This window comes from Erpetoichthys calabaricus, chromosome 2 (genome assembly GCF_900747795.2).
Source record: "Erpetoichthys calabaricus chromosome 2, fErpCal1.3, whole genome shotgun sequence".
NCBI lineage: Eukaryota > Metazoa > Chordata > Cladistia > Polypteriformes > Polypteridae > Erpetoichthys > Erpetoichthys calabaricus.
In genome coordinates this window covers 289,626,078-289,644,329 of record NC_041395.2, presented here as the reverse complement: position 1 = coordinate 289,644,329, position 18,252 = coordinate 289,626,078, and the positions used below count along the sequence as shown (strand labels likewise).

General features: G+C 35.6%; 1 protein-coding gene across 2 annotated transcripts in view; it reads left to right on the top strand.

Moving 5' to 3' along the window:
* The window catches only part of sufu (suppressor of fused homolog (Drosophila)), a 91,056-nt gene that overhangs the window by 44,961 nt on the left and 27,843 nt on the right, over positions 1-18,252 (top strand). The window contains exons 7-9 of one of the 2 annotated variants that reach the window (XM_028795737.2): positions 3,824-3,980; positions 4,099-4,201; positions 17,964-18,098. In XM_028795737.2, the coding sequence (XP_028651570.1) occupies positions 3,824-3,980; positions 4,099-4,201; positions 17,964-18,098 (395 nt within the window). The remainder of the gene's footprint in view (positions 1-3,823; positions 3,981-4,098; positions 4,202-17,963; positions 18,099-18,252) is intronic. The other variant, XM_028795738.2, reaches the window with a different exon arrangement.

The following is an 18,252-nucleotide window of genomic DNA, read 5'->3' as shown; positions in this document are numbered from 1 at the left end:
CCATTCACCAGAATCTCATTAATTTACTAGATGCAAGAATCACATTGAAAATTAAAGCAAATAAATGAACATTTTAGGGCAAGAATAGGAGAATTTATTGCATAATGTTCATTTGGCTTTACTGTTATTGAAAATACAGCATCACCTCAGACTTCTGCTGTTTTGAAGATATTTCATAAAAGTATCAAAGTGTTAAACAAATGTCTGTTCCCTCTGCTTTTGCCTTAGAAGCTGACTTAACATTACTGAATCACATTGCCCCCTTAGATTTGATTATCATTTTCTTTTCATTTTTAGTTATTAGTGAGACATGGTCTGATATGCAAGAATAGTCATTCTCTAAATTGTTTTCTAAAGCCACTGTTGTTCGTTTATTTTTTATTAAGTAAAGTGAATGAAGTTTTCTGTAATACAAATCTGTAGGAGAACTGATGATTAAATTGGGCACTGGAATATCGTTTAATACATAGCATCTCACAACAAGCTTAATTTAAATACTTAATTTAAATATAATTTAGTTCATGACATCTGCAATGAACATTTGTGTTGACAATAAGAATTTGCAGCTTCTGATTCAGTGGTGCTGTTGGACACTTGTAAGCTATCTGTAAATGTTTTTTATTTCATTTTCAAAACTTACAAGAATGCTCATTGCAGACTGTAGTGCTAAAGCATTTAATACAGCTGCAGGTGACAGGTAAGTCATAAGATATATTTTAAACTTGTCAGTACATTGGCGGAGTTGCATTAAATAACTGAGGTTGTTCCTACATTAAAAGTGTTAACTTCAAGACTAAAATAAATAATCTGGCCAAGAAAGAGAATTTTTACTATGCATTGACAAAACAAAAGCAAGTTGTTATTCATAGATGTTACAGTGAATTGCGAAATTCATATACTTTATGCCCACTATAATTTTAATATTATAGTTGGGATTGCATTGTTAGTGAGTCCACATTGTATATTTGCTTACTCTTAAATGCACTTTATATAAAGGTTATAACTGCAAACAACAATACCACCACATCATAAATTAGTAGATAAAAACAGGGCTGTGGAGCTAGTACACACACCCTTCAACTCGGACTGCTAAATTTATGGTGCCTCTGACTAAGCTAATATATAGTACCAGTCTTGAGAAATCTGTTTCGATTTGGCAATTTTTGAACACCGATCTAAACTTTAGGAACACCAGTAGCTTGCAATGATGAACAAAATAACAGGTTTCAGCCTTGCTAATGCACATGTCAAAGTTTTCTGTAGTAACAAATTAGCATGTACTAAACATGACTAAGGATAAGCTAAGTAAGTTTACCATTAGAACACTGAAGGAACTGATGCCAAAAATGGGGCTTTTCAGCCATATGTGAATAATAAAATAAAAATATGTAATTTCAAGCAGTAATGGCCATTATAATGTAGTAATGCCTTGGCTATAGATTTAAATCAATTTAATGGTATCTAGATGATAAAAGGTGCGAATTTCTATCAAAAATGTGAACATTTCATGACCCCAATCTTTTCAACTCTGTATTATGTTGACTCAAAGTATACAATATAGAGGATACAAAGTGTTTTTATCACTGCCAGTGTGAGTCATTAGGCTAGTCATTAATTTTAGCCCGAGTAACACAATGATTGGCAATTTTTTCTTTTTCTTTTTTTTTTTTTTGTTTTTTTGTTGAAGTCCTCGCCTCAGGCAAGAATATTGATGAGTCACCACAGAACTAACATAGTGTCAGAACACACAGAAATATTCCTGATTAACCCCCCCATAACCCACCCCAACCGCAAAAGGATGTTTACAGGTTGACTTTTATTTTTAGATGGCAGAGGAACATCGTCCTGAGGGAGAGATCGGGATTAACCATAATAACATAGAATTCTCAGCCCTGGTCACCCTTGGGGTTAACACCAAGGAGAATTTTTTTTTTTTTTAATTTGCTTTCTTAATTGTATCTAAATGCAAACAGTTAATGTTGAGCAGAGCAGACATCAGCACAGATGAGTCTGAAGAGAGTAATAACTTCAGTTTAAAAAACTTGTGTGCGATTAGTGTCTAACTAACCAGAATATCAAATATAAAAAGAATGAATTCCTACCCATTTAATACATTCATTCTTGCTTCATTCAGTAAAATTATAGTATCACTGATTTGTAATTCGGATTTAAGATGGGAAAGACAGAGGTAAAGAACACATAACTCCTGCTTAAAGCATTACAATTCTTCAAAGAAACATTTAGTAAATGCCACCTCACAAATTTTTCTAAAAATCTTGGATCCAGAATTTTTCCCAATACTTCCAGTTGTCTATGAAAAGTATTAACCTAACCTATTGTTCGTTGAATGAGTGTTATATAATCATATTTGTTAGTATTAGGTAGTGGCATAAGCTGTAGACCAGGGGGTGTAGGCAAAAATGGTATATCATTTTTAATTAAATTATGTTTTCTAATGTTTTCTAACAAGTAGAACGTCACAACAAAGTTTTCTTTGCATTATTATACAATTTATAATTTATTTAAACTGGGTTTGAGTTATGGGCGTTCACTTTTCTCTGGGGGTAATGAGGATCATGTTCTCATTCAGTGTTAGATTTATATCTCAAAACAACTTGCATCAAGTTGTATATTAAAGGCATGTTACATTTAATGACTGTAGTTGCCAAAATATCTCTACTAGTAAGTTGCTAGAGACGTTACCACAATTGAATCCTAGGGTTTTACTAATTATAAGATTACTAAGTTTTCGTATGTAGCATAAGTTGGGGGTGATTTTGGCAGCCATTTGACATAAATAAAGCAGGCATCTGAATATGATAACTGCACAAAAGTAAACAAACACCATAGACAACATGGTCTCACTGTGTCCCTTTCAAAAATTTGCAGCAGTTTCATAAAGTAGGTTTCCTTCAAGATTGGATTCAGTGATGCTTTTACCTCCCCTTGCAATAAGACAGTGAATGTTAGGGTTATGGTTGGAGTACTGTATATTCTGTTTTATATATTGTCCAGATAAAAATACATTAAAGTTGTATTGAATACAAAGTACTGAATGGTATTAACATTGAAAGTAACAAAATGTTATTAGGGCGTGAAAAAATGTAGTCACAGAATTGGAGTGGTTTTACATTAATGATGTGGAGTGATGCATGGACATTTGAAATTTGTTATTAATAATGAATTAAAACTGCATAAGTTTATTTTAAGTACAGTTTGAGGATTATTGAATGTGTCAAAATAATATAAAAAGAAAGGTGTATTTTGGTTAATACTTATTCCCTATAGCTACTGTTGTGATAGTGAAGTAATGTGTAATTGTTTTCCAATATTTAAAGTTAATTTGGTTTAAGTGTAATGTAAAAAAATACAGTAAATTACTTTTTTTTTTTTTACCTTATAGTATATCTTCTCTTTAGAAGATAATATCTTTTATGTTTATAAGACGATAGTGTTTTGTTGTTGTACATATTGGCTTGTTGTTTATACTAATCCGGTTATTCTCAAGTTTTATTTTTTTTTAATCATGGGGGAATTAGTGTTCAAAGTAATATTTATAAAAAAAAAAAAAAAAAAAAAAACAGTTCTTGATATTCTGTCAGTGCAGTTACTCAGTTAGTGCAGTAGTCAAACTGGTTCCCCCCACTTTTATATATTTTTGCTTTATTTAAATAAGGATTTAATTAAATCATTTTAGTTGCTAGGTTAACTGGGATAACACTATAAACATTCAGATAGCCTTTTACTGATATGCTGTTCATTTACTATAGCTTTGTCTCCTTTGTATTTTCTGATTTGTCTATTTTTCTTAAATATATCTAAGCAGGACAGAGTAGATAAGGGAATAGAGACTGAAGGCTCTAATCTGAGTGGTGTCAGTGCAAAGTGTGCCTGGACTGATCTTAGCAGGCCGCCTGAAGATGAAGATGACAGCCGGAGTATATGTATTGGTGCGCAACCTCGACGCCTATCAAACAAAGGTGAGCCATACTTATCCGTTGGCGGAGTAAGCATTAACCAATTAAAATGCTGTCTAGTTCCTCCTAAAACGTATATGTGAGTGAAAAGCAATTATATGATTTCATTTCCTGTCCTTAGATACTGAACAGATAAGAGAAGCCCTGCGGAGAGGACTGGAGATCAATAATAAGTCAGTTTTACCTCCAATCAGTGGACAGAGGCAGAATCATGACCGACCTCAGTAAGTCTTCATATGTAATCTTCCAGTTTACCCTCTTCCATATAAAAACAGTAACCTGTATTTGTTTTAATGAAAACTTCATGTTCCTTTTTTATTTTTTATTTTTTTTGGTGCCAGTTAAACATGTAAAGCTTTACCAGCAAAATACTGTAGCTTAATAACAGGTATGTTTATAAACATACTGTAGGCAGAGGTTTGGCTTGTTCCCACAAACATTCTATTAGTTATCAATAAAAGTGGAAAATGGCCTAGATTACAATCTGCAGAGGTAAAGTGTAATATTTATGTTTTGCTTGTATATACAGTAGATTTATAATTGTTGCTGTAAATTGTGCATCAGAGCTACACTATATTTGGTTGTGTTGTATTAAACAAATTCATTTGTCAGTGAGAAAATTTCATGTAAATTTGTTGTGTTATATTGTGATGCTCAAGTTTATCAAGGTTTGAGACTCTTTAACCTTTGTTGATAATTATGAGGTATTAACTAATGCATCTTGAACATCTTGTGTGAGCTGTTGAATTTCCCCATCTAATCTAATTATTGTTGGGTTTTTTTTTTGGTTTTTTTTTTTGAGGCAGGATTAATAACTATATTAAAGTGAGAAGTCAAGCAAAATGACACCTTTTATTGGCTAACTAAAAAGATTACAATATGCCAGCTTTTGAGGCGACTCGGACCCCTTCTTCAGGCAAGATGTACAGGGCCCTGAGTTGCCTTGAAAGCTTGCATATTGTAATCTTTTTACTTAGCAAATAAAATGTGTCATTTTGCTTGACTTCACTACATTCATAATGGCTGACACGGTACAACACCCTTGTATTATAACCATATTAAACAACATCTTGTTCTTTTAAGTGGTTTCTCTCGAGTTTTTTTCGGAACTATTAAATTTGCAGCACTTTCTTTTCTTCATTACTTCCTCTGATTTCATTTAATTCAAAATAAGAGTTTACATGGTATGCTTATTTTTCTGTCTGGCTGGATATAAAACCTTTGAAACCAAATCTTTATTGAATTTTTAGATCTCCTGTTATACTGCTGATGCTACAATGTCCAAAAAAAATCTAAGTTTATCAATAGGGTTTGATTGCGTAATGTAGGGTGATGTACAGGCAGTGGAAAAAAAATATAAGGAATGGTGCAGGATTTCATACTGTATTTACATTCTGTGTGTTGAACACTTTTTCCTTGAGGCAAAGTGGATCAGATTTTGTTTGAGTAATGCCTTTTTCCAGTAGCCATTAAGGTTACTGGTAAGTAGATCAGCGCATTTAAAAATTATTCCTGCCCTGCATGTTGACATACCAGATTAGAAAGTCGCAGTTCTATCATATGACTGCCTCATTCTGGCTTTAAATTCTCACTAGACTAACTTGTGGAAATCTTGATTCTGAAAATTAATATGGAGTTGATCTGAACCTCCACACCAAACTTGTCTAACCATGTGTTTGTGGACCTGCCTGGCTTAGTTCACAGGAGCATAATCATGCTGAACAGAAAAGGACCTTCCCTAAAATGCTGGCACAAAAATGGAGGCACACAATTGTCTTAAATGTTTTTGTATGTTAAACACTTCACTGGAACCAAGGTACCTAGCCCAAACCTTAAAAATCTTTCCCTGACCATTCTCTCTGCAGTCTCGATGGCAGTTTTCTCCTAGCATCTGCCAAACCCAGATTCATCCATGAAACTGCCAGATAGTAAAGCATGATTCATCTCTCCAGAGGACACATTGCATTGCTCCAGTGTCCAAGGCAGCCTGCTTTACACCACTTCAGCTGACCGTTGGTATCATACATGGTGATCTTGGCATTGTGTAGTTCATGAAGCTCCCAATGCATAGTTCTTGTGCTCATGTTGCCTCCAGAATCCGTTTGGAGCTGTGCTGTTAAGGATGCAACAGCAGATAGGTGATTGTTCCATACAATTGTGTTTCAGCACCCAGTGACTTTGCTCTGTGAGTTTGTGTAGTCTACCATTTTTTGTGGCTAAGCTCTTGTTACTCCTCAACACATTTCTACTTCACAATAATGACACTTACAGTTCGCTAGGGCAGATTTAGTAAGGCAGAAATTTCATGTACTTTCACATGACAAAGGTGGCATCCTATGACAGTGCCAAGATTAAAGTCACAGAGATCTTCAGTACAACCTATTCTACTGCCAATGTTTGTCAATGGATATTTCTTGGTTATGTGCTTGATTTTGTGCACCTTTTATGTATCTGGCTGAAACACCTGAGCTCAACGTTGTTTTTAGCTATATAGTTTATTTTAGGAAAATAGACCTAGGCTTTCCAGGCCATCCAAGAGAGAGAGAATCATTCCAGTGTGTCTAGTTTATCTGAATGTTTCCTTCCATCACTGAACAATTATTAAAGGCTTTTGTTCTTGAGGTGAATTGAAATATAGATAAGTATGCAACATGTAAGAAATTAACAAACATTTTCATGCTGTTATGTTTAATATTCTGAACGCTTGTGATGCCCTTAAATTTATAGATCTAAAGGCCATATTTCCATCTAACACAGAGATCATGCACAAACAATTTTGTATATACCCCAAGCTAATGAAGATGTAAACATGATACATACATACATAAGAATTCCATATTATTACTGTTGTACTGGAATTTCAAATGCAACTGCGCAGACTCCATGTGCATAGACAAAATTTACAGAGAAACAACTGTAGCGATTTACAGTTCGATTGCCCTAGATCTTTTTATGTAGACTTTTAACAGCTTCATGTACTGATTTTGGTGTCAAATGGAACTTTTTTCTTTTTAGTGAAATCTTTTCATCCAGTAAATTAAGTTCTCTACGTACTTTTTTTCACATTTTGAAACACTTATTTTTTAAAATAAAAATCAAATCCTTTCATCTATTGCTATATTTAGTACTCCAGTTAATGTTAAGAAATTTACAGGTGCTGGTCATAAAATTAGAATATCATGACAAAGTTGATTTATTTCAGTAATTCCATTCAAAAAGTGAAACTTGTATATTAGATTCATTCATTACACACAGACTGATGTATTTCAAATGTTTATTTCTTTTAATGTTGGTGATTATAACTGACAACTAGTGAAAGTCCCAAATTCAGTATCTCTGTGTGTAATGAATGAATCTAATATACAAGTTTCACTTTTTGAATGGAATTACTGAAATAAATCAACTTTGTCTTGATATTCTAATTTTATGACCAGCACCTGTATGCATGCATCTATCAACATGCGGTGTGACAATTTAATTCCCAGAATAAACCATTATGCCAAAACAGCTGAATGCATGTTTACAAAATTTTACATGTATGTTACGGTTAACCCGACTTAACAAGCATAAGTTTTTTTTTCATGATTAGGATATCAGTAGAGGGAACAACCAAAAATGGTAGTTGTATTCCGCTTACTTGCCATATCAGTGGTTCAATTATTCAACAAACCATTCAGTTTAATGGTGGGATTAAACATTTGTGAAACCACAGTATACCAGGAAATCCAAAGAAGTACAGTTCATGGTTCCGGCCCAGCAAGGAGTTTCTACAGTTATGGAATCTAGTCAAACAAAAAGAATAAATTCTTGACTCATAAAGCAGAAAAATCTATATTTATGAGAGAGAGAGAGAGAAGATGACAGACAGGACAGTTACATTTCCGTGAGCAATGACAAAAGGGTCACTTTTTTTTTTTTTTTTAATATTCAGGCTATAAAATAACTGGCTCTAAAATCTGCGCTATTGCCACTTCACTTCATCACAAAAAATGGCAGATATTTCAGCTAGCATATTAAATGATTTCCTGTGGCTCAGGGAGAAAAAAATTGATAACTTTTTTAAATAAGTGCCTCAGTACAGATTTCCTAAAGCTGAAAATGACTGAAAATTGTGTTATTTCTTTATGTTAAGTGCAGTGGCAAAGAGATGTTCAGTTTTTAAATATATTTTTATTAATTTTTAAAAATGTATTTCTTCTAACAAACTGAAAATTGGATAATTTGAATTACTAAACATTACCTGATTTTTAAGTAATACAGGTTAAATCCCATTATAGCAAATACTGAAGTAACTAAATTTCAGAATAACAAATACTTTTTGTGGACCCGGAAAAACGTTATGTTCATCATGTTAAATGAATCTCATTTTAACAATGTAAATCTCAGCATAACTAACATTTTTTCGACCAAAAATTGTCACTGAAAATAATAATGCATTGCAAAAATACTTAATGCTCCTTTTATACTTTCCACACTGAGTCTCTGTAACCCTGCATCAGGTTGTCTCAAAGAGAGAGACATCATACATATAGTAGAATCAGAGAGTAGAGTCAGTACTCCACAGAGCATCCACATTAAGTAGTATTGTTGTGTGTGGATACTGTACTGATACTGCACTGCTAGAGTTTCATAGCGCTTCTCAAAGTTTTTTTCCTTGATGAGCAAAAAAAGTGAGAAACAGTGTTCGTTTACGCTAAAAGAAAAATTAACAATCCTGGAAAATGTTGATTCTGGAATGAAGAAAAAGACATTGCGAAAGCATTTTGGAATCGAACCTTCATCTTCTATTTAAATAAATAAATAAATCTAACAACTTGTTTTAATTCTGTGTTTGTACCTTTCCAAAAAAAAAATCTAACAACTAACTTTCATTCTATATTCATACCAGTATTTCTGATTAAAAAATATTACATGTAACGTCTCATTTTTATTCTGTGGTCATACCTGTATTTCAATAAAAGAAATTACATCTAACATCTCATTTTCATTCCTGTATTTCTATTTAAAAAAAAAAAAAAAAAAAAAAGTTACAGAATGAAAACGAAATGTTTTTCATACCTCTTTTTCTTTTTTTAAAAAAAATTGCATCCAACCTCATTTTCAAATAAAATATATATTTTTAGTTTAAGAAGTGCTGTTTTTTTATACAGGTATTCTCGAGCTAAGGTCACAAAATTGCATGAGAGACAGGAGAGTCCAAGTTTTCAAGGAAAATGCAGGTACTTTAATACTGTATAGAGAAGGCAGGTACAGTGTCAAAACGTCATTCAGAATAGGAGCTGTAGCATGGCCAGTCATCCTGCTGTAGCTCTCATCATCAGATTAGAACAACACCTGTGGCTCAGAATCATCGATGTGGCAGACACAGTCTGCAGAAGACAGATTAGGAGAGTGTGAGGAAGAGCAGATCAAAGCCTGGTATTAAATGTTGTGCAACAAGTACAGTATGCGGTAAGTCTGATTCTGCAAAGGACAACCAATTACTTTGCCCTTGGTTTAGAGTTTACCAGACGCAGCAGAGCGGCTACGGAGCTGTCTGTTAAACATGGCAAATTGCCAGCGGCCCTGGTCACAATACTATACATATTTTTTCCCCATATTTGTTGTAACGAAATTTCCGTTATAACAAAGTATTTTTAATGGTTCCGTGAGTTTCGTTATAATAGGATTCCACCTGTAGTAAGGATCTAAATTAGCTGCTGGGCAATCTGTTAATTTCAATGTCACAATTTATTCATTCAACAAATATTTTACAGAATGGATATATGTACTTTATATATAAATTCAACACAAAACATAAATTTAAGTTGCCTTCGTTTCTCTCTTTCCTCTACAAAGAGGGCACAAATGTATTGATTATATTCTCTTTTCAATTCTTACCTGAAGAATTTCCCTGGAAAACAAGAATTCCGGACATACTTTTAAATACAGTATATTGGTAAGGTTTCTAGTCCATTAGCTGTACTCCTAACTACAGGTAGTTCCCAGGTTACGGACACCCGACCTACGACTTACAAATGAGGCCGCAGCTGTGACGCATGCGCCTCATTAACTGCCGCTCTGTCATCTTTGGCCGGAGGACGCTGCAAGTAGTGGCTAGAGGAGTGCAATTTCGCTGCTCACGCAGTGTAGTGTCCCTCGGGCGTCTCCCGGCGGCAAGCGAGCGGTGACCCGTGGTCCATAGTCCTCTGGGGCCACAGCTATCACTCTTGTGAAGGACAGAGGCTTAATGGGGCAGTTCGCTGTCTGCCCACTACGCCGCTGCAGCTACTGCTCCTGACTGGATGCAGGCTGGATGGAGTGGTGTAGGGCGTTTCACTGCCCACCCACTACACACAGCTCCCCCCGAATCGTTTTCGGTTGGCGGCTGGTAATGCTGCAAGTGGTGACTCGGTTGTGGCTGAACGGAGGCCATTGAGGGTGCGGTAGCATTGTAGTGTGCTATGGGTGGCTGCCTGTTGAATGGGGGCGGTGGTGGGTGATTCACTACACGCCTTTGGCCACACCGTGTTCATTCTCGGTGGGCGGACGCAGGCTGCATACTGTAGTGGAGGTGACTGTGTGGTGGATGGGTGGTGAACCGCCCCTCGCTACTCCCATTCATTCTCAGTAGCAATCCTGCTTGTACTGTTACATACATAGCAGGAAGTTGTCTCTTGTCTGTACACCAGACGTGCTTACAAGGGATGCCTGCCTGCTGTGATAGCTGTACGGTGCTGTGCAGAAGAGCTCATCTTAACCTTTTGTCTTCACCCTTCAAGAATGTCTCTGAAACACAAATCTGATGCAAGTGCTGGTGATACAGTACAGAAAAACCATCACCTTTGAAAATAAAGTAGAAATAATACAAAGGTCAGAAAGAGGTGAAACTCCATCATTCATTGGCAGAGCATTTGGTTACAGTCGGTCAACAATAGCATTTATTAAAATAATGTACCTGTTTCGACTTACATACAAATTCAACTTAAGTACAAACCTACAGTCTCTATCTTGTACGTAACCCGGGGACTGCCCGTACTAATGCATATAACAAATGTGGTGGGGGGTTGGCCAGGAATAATTCCATTAGTTCGCCAAATATTTTAGAAAACTTCATATGCTTTAAAGGAGTGATGATCCATGGTTGAAAATATCGTCCATTGCCACTCGGCTTGGTAGAGCATTGATATCCATAAACCTCGTTGATTGGCGCCAGAGAGCACCTGTCAATTTTTTAAATCTCCTGCACCTCTTAAGAAAGCTGTCAGGCACTGATATTTACAGCAGGGGGTGTGTGAGATTCCTGAGTTTAGCAAACTTAGCAGTTGTGTGCTGAAGGTGATAGGCTTACTGATCAGTGTGACACACGCAAAGTTCAAATAGAAAGAGTGCAGATATGTGCTTTTGCAGTACTCACAGACTTCGAGTGCCCATGATTTTTCACTCTTTACAGCAATCTTTTAGGTAGCTCACTATCCTTAAAATAATTGCTTACTGTGGCTTTACAAGTTGGAATTCTTTTGAGACTTTGGTTGGTTTTCCTATTTTAAACAGTACCCTTAAGCCACTCATTTGCGTGATGGAATATCAGCTCATACGATGGGTGACTGATCCCTAGGCTAATGCAACTTGTCAGCAACGTTACATTTTTCATTCACCATCCATTTTTCTAACATGCTTATCCTGGGCAGGGTCACAGGGCATGATGGAGCCTATCCTTATGGTGTTATGTTTTACTTTACCTATGCAGTGAGATACGGGTGGAAAATGGTTACATGTGGTGCATGTTTGGTTTTGAGGATGGTACTTGAAGTGGGCCAGTACCGGTGGTGCTCGATTTTTCATGTGGATCCCCCCTTCCTTTGATATCATATATACATGCACACTGACATTTAAGGTGGGCCCCCTAAAAAAAAAACTCATTGTGTAAAAGTAATAATGGATTTAAAGGTTCCATTTCAAGCACTGACCTCCAACTTGCATTCCTGTTTGCTTGTGGGAAAACAGTAATGTAATTGTACTGTGTATACATGATGATAAATTTGAGGGAGGAAAAAAAAAACAGATTGCACTATATATCGAAGCAGTGCTTTATTTTATTTATTTTTTATAAAGCCACTGTCATTGTCCTGCATGCACTTCGTACCACTGCAAGCTTGTAATACCAATCAGCACTCACAGTTGTGTGCTTTTTCCTGCATGTCATTTGTACACATAAGAAAAGGCAAAATATGCATTATAGCCAAGCCACAAAGAAACGGTGAAATGCAGTTTTTTATAACATGTGCTGAGTTGCGTTTTTGTTCAGTAGATGGTAGAAAGAGAATAAATGAGGACATTTTGTTTAAGTGAATAAAAGCAATTTGTGACTTCTAGTTTCCTCTTGGTAAACATTTTTTTCAAATCAATTTTATGAGACACCTTTAATTTTAATTTTGTGCCAGTACAGCTTTGTGTTTTGCAACATTTTTAAATGAACTTGGAATGAACCATCTTTGAATATTTGTAACAATATTACCGAATACCTCTACTTTAGCCTAGTTGCAGCAATCAGTGGAACAACAAAATTAAGTCCTGCACCCTGAGCTAAAATGCCTGTACGCCAGTTTCTCCACCCCATGTAGACACTTTGTGCAGTACATGGGTAGAGCAGGTAATTATTGATAATTGACAAATATCAATTTATCTCTCCAACCATGTTACCCCTGCCCCCCCAATGGTATCAAACATAGTTAATGTTTTAAAGTAACAATGTGAACTTTTAAGACATTGCACAACCCTACTCTAAAGAATTTTTATCAATAGAAATAAAAGTTTCTCCTTATTTCCACATGTGCAAAAGCCCGGCTTACACAAATCTTATATGTACTATATGTGTATTCATATATAATCCTATATAGAGCATATTTTAATTGTAGCTTTTTAGTGCTGTACCTATGCATCTTTTACAGATAACAGTATAAACAACCTATACAACAGAGTTTGAGCTGATAACTAAAGAATATTAGAAAATATTAGATGAAAATAGACCATTCAGCCCAGTGAATCTTCTTCAGCTTTCTGACTGAGGGCAGCAGGTTTTCTTCAAGTATTTGACTTTATTTTGCCCCATCCATTTTTCCTTCTACCCTGGTAAGTGCCTCAGTCCATGCTGCAGAGAAACATACCCACAACAGGGTGCTACCACCTCCATGCATTACCGTAGGTATGGTGGATTTTGGATGATGAGCTGTATTGGCTTTCTGCCAGGTGTACCATTTAGCATTTAGGCCAAATAGTTCAGTTTTGGTCTCATCTGACCATACATCCTTTTCCACTTGGCCTTGAAATCTTCAAGGTATGTTTTGGCAAATGCTAGCAATCATTTCAGGAGACACTGGAGTTAGTGAATCTGCTGTTCAAGAATAGATAAATGAGATAAATATGTTCACTGCATTGGCTTTCCACCAGGTGTACCATTTGGCGTTGAAGCCAAATAGTTCAGTTTTGGCCTCATCTGGTCATAGCATCTTTTTCCATTTGGCCTTGGAATCTTCAAGGTACTGTATGTTTTGGTGAATACTAGCAATCATTTCAGGAGACAGACGAAAATGGATAAAAAAAACAAATTTGAAGTAAATGCTGCTGTAAAAAATATATTTTACTGATGATAGTATGTAATATAGTGAGAATACTGCAGTTCTTCCACTCAGGACTATTTCTAGTTTTTTGGGTTCCTGACACTTTTATGTCATTTGGGGATTTTAGTGTCACTTAGCTTGCTACTGCGTAAGAATAGCTTGGCCAACTCATTGTGCATTATTCAGTTCCAAGTTTTTATGCCGAAATTTTATTTTTATATAAATTTAGACACAAATTTAAAGCATTTCATTTTTTTTTCAGTTTGGCTCCTTAGATATCTGTAACCAAAGAAATTCATAATAGCTGACAGTTTCTTTCATTGATGCTGACTAGTATCTCCGCCTTTCTCGCACACTCTGCATATCCTGATTTCCATATAGATTTTCTTTGTTTTCCATTAAAAGACATTGACCAGAATCCTATTATAAAGTCACATCAAAGAAAGATTTTTCATATACGAGGACAGAGAAAATTTAAAATTTGAGCAAGTAACACAATTAACTGAGTAAGGGAGTCATATATCTTTCGCAAGAATTTACACATTCAGTAGTTTCCAGGAGAAGTAGTAGTAGTATTGTTACATGTTCAAAGTACAGTTAAATTCTTACTTGCATGTCCAATGAACATGCATCACATTATCATTCTCTTTTGCCACGATAAGTGAGAATGTAAATGTATGCTCAGGACAGTTATCACAGTTGTTACAAAATGACTGTAAAATGACCCTGTGTTTAGGATATAGCGGGTTGGACAATGACTGACTGACTGTTAACATACTGTAAATATTGTGTCCATTTTTCTTTGATAGATTGTTTTTTGCCCAACATTTCACCTCACCTATGCTTTGAACTACTTTAATATTTTCATCAGACTGGTTCTGCTACCTATAACTTTAATTACCTTAAGGCCATATTTAACTTTTTCATAGTAGCTGTGTATAAACATTCTAATCATTTTCCAGGGCCTACACTTCATGGCTTTTGGAAAGAATGTTGATCAAATAGCTTGCAACTTTTTTTTTTTTATATATATAACTACCCAGAAGCCAGTGTTTTCTGGCAGCACTGCCTAGATTGGAAATCTGTATTTTGCTTTGTAATTAAATTGCCTTTCATTGTCCCATGTTCTGTAAGTGATGTAAAAAGCAATGGACACCAGGATCAGGCTAGATAGATAGATACTTTATTAATCCCAAGGGGAAATTCACAATGATGTCGTACATAAGTCATAGTTTGTAATCTGTAGTGTGCTCTCTATGTATCTATTTCAGTAAATATTATGTCCAATGTCTTGGGTCATTGTATTTATAATGGCTAAAAATGTATGTGCTGCTCAGCATCATGATCACCTGGCCTTGCTTAAGGTTATACCTTTACTGATCTTGTCCAGCTTGGCTCTGAATTTCATCAAATGGAGGAAAAAAAAAAACCCATGATCAGAAATCAGTAAAGGCATTTGTTTTTTTTTCTCAGAGACTTGAGAATTCTGTCTTACTAGACACACACACACACACACACACACACACGGGGCTGAATCAAATGATGTTCACTCTGAACACTCCATTCTTGGGGCTGTTTTCTGCAGCTTTGTCATAGAGAGGTTCCTTGTATAAACTCCGGCATCCCTGGACATGTGTGACACCTAATATGAATTGCTGTTTCTCCTGCATGTGCCTGTCTCTGCCTGCTTCATTGCTCTTATGATCTCATCACTGTAGCAGCTGCTGTTTAAAATTGGTTTGCCATTTATCCAGAACATTTGTGCATCTGCTGAGGCTACTGGATACTTTTGGATTCTGGTTGGATGATCTGTAGTACTAGGGAGTTCTGGATGATCTATAAGAGCTAAATTGTCACAGATTAGCCAGTCTTCCACTTCTAGACCATACCTGATAGTAATATCTAACTTGGTACTGAAGGAGCAATGAATGATATTTTATTCATATTTATATTTTTTATTGCATAAGATGGTTTTACATTGTATTATTGTTGTGAAATGTTTGCTGTACAAGTCATTATATCTGATGTGTTTGATTTTTTTTTTATACTTATAATAAATTCTGATGTCTTAATGACATAAATAAAGCAACAACAAAAAATATGGCAAAAACTATATGAATAGCCATTGGTTATATGGATACTGTGATTTTAAACACTATTTTTTTTATTTAATGATGCAAATGTCCCCAAAATGATTAAGTATTAAGAAACATTAGTTTTTCTTTTTATTATTATTTCAAAAGATAAATTGTGAAACTTCATCTGAACAAAGTAGGACTTCCAAGTTTTCAAGTGCTTTGATAAGAGCTCATCTGTCTGGTAGACATCAGTAGTTTAATGGCTGTTCTCTGTATTTACTGAGTGTAGGCAGTCATCCCCAAATATTTCTTTCCCACTCCGGTCTGTGATCATGAGGTAAGACCCATTCTTTTCATAGCATTCAACACCATCTTCGGTCTTCATATGGGTCTCTTCTATACCACCTCTATCTTAGTGCACCTCTTTACCTAATCACCTATCTTTTGCTTCGCATGCCCAGACCTTCTTCTCAGAATTGTACCTGTTGCCTCCATGCCAAGTCTTGCTCTGAACAGTGCATTTATCGTCTTCTCACTCTGTGAAACTCCAGAAATCCACCTCATTATTCATGACCTTGTTCTTTCCAGATTTGCCTCCTTTGGCCACATCTCATTCCCATAGAACATATTTACTCCAGAGAGGTTTCTTTAGTAGTCAGAAATGGTTAGTTCCCAGAATTTCTTTCATGCACCTCCCACCCTAGGTGTCACTTCAGTGCCTGCACATCGGTCTGAACTGGGTATAAAAACCTTACTAATTTCTCAAAAACAAATTCACAATTATGTCCTAATTTTATACTCAATACCTCAACTTTCTGCACCCCATCACATTCACTCCACAAATATCTGTCTTGCCTTTAGACTTTAGGTGACACTACTACACCTTTTGTGCCCCTACTCCAATGGAGTTTTCTCACATCACCTTTATCACACATGTTACACAACCATGTATTCACCTTTTCCTTGTCACTAGCCACAGTACCTCCAACTATCACTTTGGTCTTGGCTGCATTTACCTTGAAGTATTTTTCTTCCAATCTAGCTTTCCATATCAGCAGCTTCTCTTTCAATTCCACTTCACTTTTTGCCATTAGTACAAGATCGGTGGACTACAAGAGCTCCCATGGCAATTTTTAATATATTCCCTGGTTACCAACTCCATCCATATCATGAAATACAACAGGCACATAATAGGTACCTGGTGCAGCCCCACCATCATTTCATAACTTTCTCTATCCCTATCAGTTGTCTATACATTGTCTTTACCATAAACACCAACCATTTCTCCACACCTAACCTTGCAACCGCTAACATCCCAATGCCATACACCTTTCTCATATATCAATTGCTTAATGTGGCTTCATGCATTTCCTAACAAAGGATGTATCTGTTATTCACTTCCTAAACATCAAACTTTATATGGTTAGTTTTACCCAGATCCCTGATTGTTTTCTGTAGCATTCCACGTTTGTCATTACTTGTTCCAAATGTTTAAGTATCACCTTTTCCTTTGTATACTGAAGTGATCACACTTTTGCCCAATCTTCTGGAATCCTACTTAATCCGTCCTTCCTCATTCTTTAGTCTACTTGCAAACTTCTGTTTCTTGACTTTTTGCTGTTCTCGCGTCTGTTTTTCTAACATTTCACTTTGCTTCCTTATACTGTATATTGCTCTGTCACTTTCTGCTTTTATTTTCTGCCACTCCTTATTAGAATTCCTCTTTTCCTCAGTTGCAGTCTCTGCCGAGTTTCTTCCTCAGGATAAAGTTCTATTTATTTAATCCATCTACCTTGGCATTCCATCACCTTGTTTCATTTTGCTTTGGCTGTCTCTTTGTCCAACCAAAGGTTTTTTTTTTTGTTTGTTTTGTAGAAGACGACAGCGTAATTTTACAAGAGCACTATGATGACTTCTGTTTTACTATACAGATTATTTTTGATAAACTTAAAGTTTAGTATAGGCTCTGTTTTGAAGATCACTACTAAAAGCAGTTTCTTTAGAGTAGTCACTACTGCTTTTCCGCTTTAGTGGAAAAAATGGTATTTCAGTGTGAAACCTATATTTAAGTAGGAGTTTAATAAACGTGAACGGTCATTTGGACTGTGTAAACTTTAATTGTCTCTAACCGTATGTTAATTTAAGAAAACTTTCAGTAGAGTAACTTGGTGATGTGATGAGTTCTCAACATTTACAATAAGAGTAAAATGTAAGTTGTTTGTATTTTATACAGTAAAGATTATTGGTGAATATTTTTTATGGTTTGATTTCTTACCCAGTAACATTTTTTTGTCTGTGTATTTGTGAAGGAGTCGTAAAGGCAGTTTGGAAAGTGAAAGTTCTGCAGCAATCATTCCTCATGAGCTTGTCCGCACAAGGCAAATAGAAAATGTTCACCTAAAATTCAACCAAGAGTCTGGTACTCTTATTCCACTTTGCCTAAGGTATGCTGCTTTATTTTTATTTATTTAATGAATTAGTATTTAATTGCTTTCTATGCCACCTATATATTTGTATTTGCTTAGGTTTAGAAGTTCATAAGAGCTGATATAAATTACTTTTCACTGTTATGGTGATGACATTCAGTTATATATGCCA